The sequence below is a fragment of the Lupinus angustifolius genome, chromosome LG10, assembly GCF_001865875.1.
Source record: "Lupinus angustifolius cultivar Tanjil chromosome LG10, LupAngTanjil_v1.0, whole genome shotgun sequence".
In the NCBI taxonomy this organism is placed as follows: domain Eukaryota; kingdom Viridiplantae; phylum Streptophyta; class Magnoliopsida; order Fabales; family Fabaceae; genus Lupinus; species Lupinus angustifolius.
Window position 1 is genome coordinate 8,161,935 of NC_032018.1, and position 10,589 is coordinate 8,172,523.

General features: G+C 35.2%; 1 protein-coding gene across 1 annotated transcript; it reads left to right on the top strand.

The window, feature by feature from the left end:
* LOC109357699 (pentatricopeptide repeat-containing protein At5g15010, mitochondrial) lies at positions 5,152–7,497 on the top strand. The gene is made up of 2 exons (XM_019601713.1): positions 5,152–7,206; positions 7,276–7,497. The coding sequence occupies exon 1, from the start codon at positions 5,416–5,418 to the stop codon at positions 7,198–7,200; it is 1,785 nt and encodes a 594-aa protein (XP_019457258.1). The 5' UTR covers positions 5,152–5,415; the 3' UTR covers positions 7,201–7,206; positions 7,276–7,497.

The window sequence follows — 10,589 nt, forward strand, 5'->3', positions numbered from 1 at the left end:
CCATTAATATCAAGTCTTTGGACAATGATATTAACTACAAGTGGTACTCTTGTTGTAATGATCAAACATTTATAATAAGGCATGTCAACTGACGAATCCCTCTTTGGATTGATTCACCAGTCACAGGTGTGTATGATCTTTAGCCAAATATCAACTTTCCTTTGGGCCAATCAATACTTGCATGAATAATCATACACACTTACATCCAATATTCCTCATGAGTTATATCCATGAAAGGGGTCACTTTGGCAACATTTCACTTCAATTGGCTCACTTGAAATAACAGACAACTTAATGGACAACCAAAAAACAATTAAAGTCAATGCACAAAGATACCAAAGCCCCACAAATCTTATTGGACTCTCGCTTGGGCGAGGTACTCTCGCTTGGGCTTAATAGAAGACAAAGCTTATGTTCAGTTCTCACTTGGGCGAGGAACCCTCGCTTAAGCGAGGTACTCTCGCTTAAGCGCAATAGAAGCCAATGCTTCTGTTTAGCTCTCACTTGGGCGAGACACTCTCGCTTGGGCGAGACACTCTCGCTTGAGTGCAATAGAAGCCAATGCTTCTGTTTAGCTCTCGCTTGGCGAGACACTCTCGCCTGAGCGAGGTACTCTCGCTTGAGCGCAATAGAAGCCAATGCTTCTGTTTAGCTCTCGCTTGGGCGAGAGCTCTGCGACAGAAAACGAACAAGGCAATTTCTGCATCGTTCTTCTCCGAAAAACCTCCCAAAAATTCAAGAAAACACCAAAAAACATCGATTCATTTCGAATCTATATCTATATACATGGAAAACAATCAATTTCTATCCTAATCGAGCCATGGTATAAATAAAACCCAAAACCCTAAATCAATCCAGATTTTGGGGAAGAAAAACAAGAAACCTAATTTCACACATGAATCAAATTAGGACGGCTCTAATACCACTTGTTGGAGATTTTCCAACTATATTCCTTAGATTGAATGTGGAAACCCTAATGATCATGGCTTTGTTCCTATAACACAATGTTTATGCCCATACATAAACCCAAATGGAACAACCATGATCCAGACCGAAGAAACCCCAATTGATTTCATGGTGAAGAAGAAGAAGAACATACCTTGATTAGCCATTTGGAATCTCGAAGGTATGAGGGTGTGATGATCTTCCAGATGTTAGAGCACTTGATGGTTTTCCTTATGCTTCTCTAGAGGGGAATGAGAATGCCAAGTTCTTTTTAAGTGTTGCTTGATGATGTTGTTGCCTTATGGTTCCCTTATGGAATTGCGATGGTATGTTATCTTATATTTGATAACTCTTCACAATTCCCTTTATTCTCATCAGCCTACTCAACAAAATCCGTCGCTCTACAAATCATAATTCTGATTCAGTCCATTCATCAAATCAGAAATTGCCTGAAGGTATCTACACTTATAATATTTCATGACACATATGCCCTTAGCCACCAAATTAATTACTGAAGATCATTTTATATATTGGCTAATTACATAATGACCATAACACAATTATAGAATTATATTTGTGACCCATAAATTGTCATAAATTCTAACAGTCTCCCACTAGTCACACATATGATTCTTCGTACGTGTTATCCTTATTGCGCGCTTAAATATTGCCTTTATGACTCAGGCATACCCAAATTATCTCGTCCATTAGTCTTGTCTCCATATAGAATCACAGTGAATTTCGCCATATCAATCATGACTAATTCAACAATGATCACCAACATTGACACAACTAAATGACATAGATTCATCATGAAATGTGTAGCATGAAAATCACATGAATATGATCTGTACATGTCAATTTTCAACTGGTCCTACTTAACTTTAGTGAGATCCTTAATAATAACATAAAACCTTATTGTACAAAGTATAAGGACACAATTCCCTTTATTCTCATCAGCCTACTCAACAAAATCCGTCGCTCTACAAATCATAATTCTGATTCAGTCCATTCATCAAATCAGAAATTGCCTGAAGGTATCTACACTTATAATATTTCATGACACATATGCCCTTAGCCACCAAATTAATTACTGAAGATCATTTTATATATTGGCTAATTACATAATGACCATAACACAATTATAGAATTATATTTGTGACCCACAAATTGTCAGAAATTCCAACAAGTTATTCTCAGTGCGTACATGATTCACTCTAACACCTCTATAGAGAGTAACTCTCTAATAGTGTTGTGCTTACAACGAATTTGTCGTTTCTTACCGTTATAAAAGTGGTTCTCACTTTTTGCAATAGTCGCGATACTATCACAATGGATCAACACAACTGATATCAGTTTTCCCATATGAGAATCTCTATAAGCAAGTTTTTCAGCCAACTCGCTTCTTCACTAGCTGTTGCTAGTGCTATCATCTCAACTTTCATAGTTAATTAAACTAAAATAGTCTATTTCTTGTAAGACGATAAATTGTTCATCTCATTATTTATGGCTTCTTGCCACAAATTTGCATCCAAAGAAGTCAAAACTTCTTGGAAAGTTGATGAATTCTCCCCCAATATACAGACAATATAATCAGGTCTATACTCTCTAGCAATTCTTGTTCTCTTACTTTTTTAGGTTCTATTTCAAACCTTTCATTTTTATCACTATCTCTAATCACAAGTATGTGACTAGTTGATGTGTACCCACTATTCCTCAATTTAAAAAGGAATTTCTCTTCATTGAAGTCAACATTCTTAGACAAAATGATCACTTTTGCGTTAAGGTCATAAAACATGTACGTCTTGTTGTTTACACCATACCCAATGAATATACATTTATAGGCTCTTTGAGTTTAACTCTCTAGGGCCATACAATCAGAAATGATTTCATGAGTAATTCTATGTATCTCATATGATTGAGACTCTACTGATTTATTATCAGTCATATGATGTGTGGGGTAGTGGCTAACATCATTGTTTTATTTTACCTTCCTCGGTATCATATTTCTTTCTTTATCAAGTGCATACCAAATTAATTTGAAAAGCTTATATGAGCTATAGTAATCATATATATCATCTAACAACTTATTCATAATGAAATTATTACACATGTAATCATTTTCATCTTATAGAGCTATATTAATAGTTAGTTTATCCTTTTTTTCCAGCTTTTTGTAGTAGCATTAGGACATTGATTTTCAAAACGTGTGCAACTTTTCTCATAGTGAGGAAAAATTTCATCTTATGTTGCTAACGTTTGAAATTTGTCCCATTAAACCGAAATGGTTTTTTCAAGCCATAGTTGTTCGGTCTAGTAATATTATCTACGAATGTCATTGCAGTAAAATCGTCTTAAAATTGTTGTTACCCTAGCTTGCAACAATTATAAAGGGCACGAAATAATACTTACTGGTTGAGTCATGACCAGGTCGCTCTCTTTAAGACGTTTCGTGGCACTGCAAAAAATGTGCAAGCAGACTATCAACCACACCATCATAGGATAAAACAGTCAAGATCCCTGTTACCGAATTCTTATTGCACTATAAGAACCGACCTCGAATACACCCATCACAATATGGCCACCAGTGCCAATTCTCGAAAAGCCACAATATGACTACTACTTCCAATTCTAAAAATACCCACAATATGGCTACCTGAACCAATTCTTTTTTCACAATATGGCTACTAGTGTCAATTCTCAAGATACCCATAATATGGCTACTTGTGCCAATTCTTTTTCCACAATACTAACTACTAGTGTCAGTTCTCGAAATGTCCACAATATGGCTACCCGTGTCAATTCTTTTCCCTCGATATTGACAACTAGTGTCAGTTCTCGAAATTCCCACAATATGGCTGCATGTGCCATTTCTTAGTACCACGGAAAGAAAGGGGAGAAGTTTGCCGGAAATGTATCGGCGGAAAATATGAGGGAGAAAGAAAAAGTTGAATGAAAGCGCATTCAACTTGGGGCGAGTTATAATGAGGGGAGAAAACCTCTATTTATAACATGAATTTTTTTCCAAGTTCTTCATCTCTCCGGTAGAGGACTTGGGAGTTGTTTTTTTTCAAAACTCTTCTATTTGGGACTTAGGAGTTTTTTAGATTTCACACCCAAAAGTTCTCCATTATGGTTTTAACAATCCATGTTCCATCAAATTGATTATTGAAAAAAAATACTCTTAAATAAAAAAAATTAGAGTAAAAGATGTTATACAAGTCATTTTACATCAAAAATTAACATTGAAATACTTAGAGGGGCTACATTTTTAGTTGTTTTGATTTTAGCTATTATCGTCAACTTTGGATAGAAAATACATACGTAGTAGAGGGACTAAATCCTGGAAAAACAACTAAAATCAACAAGAATAGTAACCATTTTTTCTAAGTATTTAATATTCTTTCATGTTAGTATAATCAAAACTAAGATCAACAAGAATGATGACCAAAACGGAAACTGACTAAAAACACATGAATTAAAATCTTTAGAAAAAACAAAACTAAAATCAAAATAAGGTAGTAAAATAATATTGAAATCTTTTAATAAACACAAAACAATTGGTATGCGTCTAGAAACATGTTCCTAAGATAATTCTTAAGTGTTTCTTTCATAAACATATTTTCGAAATCTATTTTAAGAACATATCTGGAAAGGTTTTTGTAGAAGTTTGGTGAATTAAAATAAATTCTTGACGATGATAGTTTTTCTCCCATTTTACCACACAAATCAACCTTATAAATTTTCCCTCAAGTATTGTTTAGAGATTCTTTTGGTACTACCAATGATATCCTTTTACCCTTTAGGTTTAAGGAATTAATCCCTTTTGGGTGTCTGACTGCTAATTCCAACAAGTATCGATCACAGAAATCAAACCCTTAACCTTTTAGTCATCTTATAGATCTAATGAAACCTTACATCACTAGACCAACAACTTATATGTAAAATTGTACAGAGATATGACTTAAATAACATTCCAGTGGCCCAATTTTTAATTATTTTTCAATAAAATAATATTAACAATTATCAAACTTTTTATTTTTATTTTTTACCTTATATACCTGTATTGAACTCTCATGTACTCATTGATAGGTTCTTCATCCAGCGGGAGATGATTGGAAAGTGGGCCAAGGTTCATGGATAGGTCCATTTAAATAAAACTCAATAATAGTCTCAAACTCCAAATCCACTAACTTAACACACATTGAGGTCTACGTTTTTCTTTCGAATAGTAAGAGGAAATTTCTCTCATTTTCTCTACAAAGAAACAAGGTGTGGCACGTTGGAAATCATTCCTATGAAACCTGTGATTCTTTTGGACACAACGGTACACGTGGCTTGTTTTTTGATGTACATGAAGTTACATTTGTATTCATTCTGAATTGCTTTTCTTTGGGTCATTTTCTCAAACACCTTATGCTCATTCCAAATTTTATAAACTGAAGTAGGCTTGGTTTATATTTATCAATCATGATCAGGATTAGATCAAAAGTACATGTTTTATCGGCTGTGGCACTACGTCTCAGCTACCATTTACTTCATGCTAATCACTATCAGAGAGTTCAGCAGCCCTTGATGAATGCAGCTTCCAATTTCTTGAACCCGTCAACAAAGTCTGACACTTTTTCAGCTCCATCACAATTTAGTTTCTCGGTCAGGCTCTTTTCTTCATCAATTGATGCCCCTGCGCCAGGATTGGATGATGAGGACGATAATGATGATGATGAGGATGGTAATGATGATGATCATGCCAATACTAGTCTCTTACATTTAAGAGATGATGGCCTTGCCCAAGATGTTAAAACCATTTTGGATATATTTCATGAACCGGGTTCTGGTCCATCTGAAATTAAGCGTAAGCTTGAGCATTGCAGTGTTAGGACATCCTTGGAGCTGGTTGTGGAGGTCCTTTCGAGAATTCGCAATGATTGGGAAACAGCTTTCACTTTTTTCTTGTGGGCTGGCAAGCAAAAAGGGTATGCTCATTCCATTCGCGAGTACCATTCAATGATCTCTATCCTCGGCAAGATGAGGAAGTTTGATACTGCTTGGAGCTTAATTGAGGAAATGAGAGGAGGTAGAACAGGTCCTTCGCTTGTAACCCCGCAAACTCTCTTGATTATGATCAGGAAATACTGTGCTGTACATGATGTTGGAAGGGCTATAAATACTTTCTATGCTCTTAAACGGTTTAACTTTCAAATTGGACTGGAAGAATTTCAAGGCCTTCTTTCTGCCCTTTGCCGGTACAAGAATGTGCAAGATGCTGAGCACCTTCTGTTCTGCAACCAAAATGTATTCCCATCTGACACCAAAAGCTTTAACATTATTCTGAATGGATGGTGTAATTTGATTGTTAGCACACGTCACGCAGAAAGAATTTGGCAGGAGATGAGCAAAAGAGGAATCCAACATGATGTTGTCTCTTATGCAAGTATCATATCTTGCTATTCAAAAACATCTAAACTTTACAAGGTGCTCAGGTTGTTTGACCAAATGAAGAAAAGGAATATCACTCCAGATAGGAAGGTCTATAATGCGGTCATTCACGCTCTTGCAAAGAGTAAGCTTGTGAAAGAAGCTATCAATCTCATTCGAACAATGGAAGAAAACAATGTTACTCCAGATGTTGTTACTTACAACTCCCTGATCAAGCCTCTCTGCAAAGCTCGCAAATTAGATCAGGCCGAAGAATTTTTTGATGAGATGTTGAAACGGGGTCTATCACCTACAATTCAGACTTTTCATGCTTTCCTACGCATGTTAAGGACCAAGGAAGAAATATATGGGATTTTAGACAACATGAGAAAGCTGGGTTGCTCTCCAACTATTGAGACCTACATAATGTTAATCAGAAAGTTTAGCCGTTGGCGCCAGCTTGACGATGTCTTCAAGGTATGGAATTTAATGAGGGAAGGTGGAATTGGCCATGACCGTAGCTCTTATATTGTACGGATTCATGGGTTATTTCTGAATGGAAAGCTGGAGGAAGCAAACAGATATTACATCGAGATGCAGGAGAAGGGCTTTCTCCCGGAACCGATGACGGAAAAAATGCTTCAGGCATGGATTTCTGGGAAACAATTAACAGATGGCCAGATGACAGAGTTAGAGAAAAATCAGTTGGAACTTGATACTCTGACAAAGAAAGTCAAGGCTGAACATAGTAAATTTGACAGGGAAAAAGATTTTCTACACCAACCTGAGATGAGAAGAGTAGTAAGAGAAGGGGGATTTTCTTTTCTGGAGCAGTAAATCCTAATTTAACTGAGGGATCAATGATAAGTTCTTTATCTATGATGATGCTTGTTGATCAGCATATATTTTCAAATTTGATTGTATTCTTCTTACAGATTCTTGGTATGCTAGTGTATACCCAAAATCCAGGAGGCTTGAATTGCATTTGCATAAGCAAGTAAGATTTAGACGGTTTGGGAGTTACATATGTTATCTCAAAGTTTGTATTAATCATGTACCACTCGTTTTTCATTGATAAGAAAAGTAAAACATGAGTTAAATATATCTTAATTTTATATTTTCTATCGAATGAGAATGAAATAATACATAGATTGTTATACATCTCGGGAGAAAATATCTGCTCCCCCAAGAATAATACATAGGTACTTGTATGTAATTGCATGAGCTTTAGGCATAAAATCCAGACAGGTAAAGTTAAAAACTTACATTAAATGTTGTTGTTAGTATGGTTGAAATATATTTTTATATGAAGTCTTATATTGCCTAATATTTGAATATAGGAGATAACCAATGCTATATACTGAATGCAAATTTCTGGTTATAACTTATACCAATTAGACGTACATTTGAGCCTTGTGCCCATAGGTGTGCTAGAGATTGCAATTATAATCTTTTATAATATATTGGTAGTCGTTAAGCGATTACATGGACGTAACAATTGGTCGAACCTTGTTAACAAATATTTTGTCTTTATCTCTTTTATTTATTTCTTGACCTTATTTGACTGTTGTGGCCAACGTTGTGCAACAATTAGTATTAGAGCCAATGGGCAGATGCCTCTTAATTGAGATGCTAAATTCATGGTGGAGAAGTTCCATGGAACTTGTAAACTTGGTCTGTGGCAATGGAGGGTGAAAGATATGTTCGACATACAAGGTCTGTCAAAGGTACTATGCGAGAATAGACCAGTTGAGTTGAAGGAAACACGATGAGACCATGGTCGGGATCATGATCGTTTTGGATCCAGAAGCCTAGAAATCCTTGTCTTGGATTTGAACCTAGGTGAAGCATTGGGCTTTTTGAGATAAGTGTTGACAATATCTCTCCACCTTTCGGAGATGATGATCTCATATGAGTAGAGAAATAATGAATCTTTATAGTGTTTCCGTAGCGCCTTGTTGAAGGATGTTAATTGCTAGTGAATTCACGAGAGAAAACAAGCACTGACTGACATTGATGAAGGGTGTAACATGAATATTCACTTGGATGCAAGGTGTAACATGAACATTGATAGAGATACAAGGTGTGACATGAGTATTAGCTTGGGTACAAGGGTGTAACATGAGCATTGATTGACATTGATGCAATGTGTGTTATGTGGGAGTACTCCTTAAGGTAGAGTATGATAGTTGTTTTTGAATAATGATTGTGGAGTAGACAATTATGATAGTTATTTATGTTTTTCAAGGAAGTTCCATGGTTTAGCTGAGATGAGTATTGAAGAAGGTGATTGTTGACGAACATTGATAGGGCAAATCGCAAGTGCACGATTATGTCGTCAAGTAATAAAATATTGATCACACGAGAACTGAAAAACTCATTTAATTATAATAATTAATTTACAATTAACTCAAATAAGGAATAAAATTGAATTTAGAACAATTGCAAAGAATAATTATGAAAATAATCAAAAGAGATTGAAATCTAATTTAGGAAGAGTTCCCAGGATAAAGGTTACCGCCTTTACACTCGCAAATCCTTGTTTTGCTCCTTTTCATGAACTTTAAGTTGGGAGGGTGAATTGCTTTTTGATATGTGTCATCCTCTCTCGAGTTTCGGCACGTGTACTCAATTGAAGTCGCACTTACTCTCGTGGTACGATTGTCAATCAAATCCTTTACTTGGATCTTTCTATCCAATCGCTTCGTAACAACCCAAGGTGAATTCTAGAAACCTCCGAGAATCCTAATACTACTATCGTGAATTAGGATTCTAGTTTGAATAACTGAATGGTCGGATAGTTGGATTCACCTCTCGGTCCTTCTCCAATGTATCTAAGAGGTGTAATTTGTTGGTCAGATAACTCAGACGAATAAAATTCAGTTTAATGATTCAAATCACAACACTCAATGAAATAGAAATAAGAACAACTATTTATTGAATGTAAAAGGACATAACACCAATCCTAGAAACAAAGAGAATTACTCACTCATGATATAGAAGAGAATCCTAAATTCTAAATTAGAGAATTGTAATGTAAAGAATAGTGTAAAGGGAGAACCCTTATTTATCCTAATTACAAAAATATTGGGTTAAGCCCAACAAAACAAATCTAAAAATAGGAATATAATATAACATATATGACTTCTTTTGGTCCTTCAATTGTTCTTCGCATAGCCTCAACACTGAATTTAATCTTCTTGCATCCAATCTCTACTCTTTTTTGCTTTAGTCCATCCAAACTGCACAACATAGCTAAAAACACCCGCTCAATCCGAACAAAAAGAAATAAAAGCTAAAACAATCCTAAAGTCCTAATTATGTCCTAAAATGCAAGTTAAATGCAATGCAAATGTAGTATAATTTCACACTTATCAATTGTGGAGTAGACAATTATGATAGTTATTGATGTTTTTCAAGGAAGTTCCATGATTTAGCTGAGTTGAGTATTGAAGAAGGCAGTTGTTGGCGAACATTGATGTAGAGGTTCCATAGTGCTAAATGACTTCCTAGTAGTGGGGAACTAGGCGGTGTGTTCGATTATATGACTATACTGATATGGAGAAGCTTCACTACAAGTTTGGGGAACTATGATCTTGGTAACATCGTAAAGGAAATGCTTTTATGTTGAAGGGGAGCATGCTCTTATGTGGATGAGTCGTTAAAGAGAGTTAGACATTGAGCAAGGTAGATCGAGATATTCGCCAAGGTGGAGATTCATGCGTAGATTTACTATGGAGCGTGATATTTATTTATTTTAGTCAAAGCGAAAATTGTTGGAATTTTCTTGAAATTTACTATTATAATAACTCCCACATCACCAAAGATTGAATGGAGGAGAAAGATCAATGCTATATAATCAACTCAAGTCCTTTATTATCTAATAATATATTAATAATCGTTTAATGCTATTAGAGAAGTAAGCACAAATGGTCATGGTCGAACCCATCAATGAATTCCCTTTCTTAGTCTTCCTTTTCTATATCCACAAATGGCTTCCAACCCAATTGGTAGATGGTGTTACACCCATTTTCCTAATGTGAAAAATAACATTAAATACAAGAATATCTAACATGTTCTCGACTAATTATGAATTGTCTACGAAAATAACATATATTTCTTCTTTTCATAATGAAAACTACGTCTAATCTATAAAATGTATTTTACATATCATTATCTTTATAGACTAACATAACGCAATGTAAAATCCAATATATATATATATA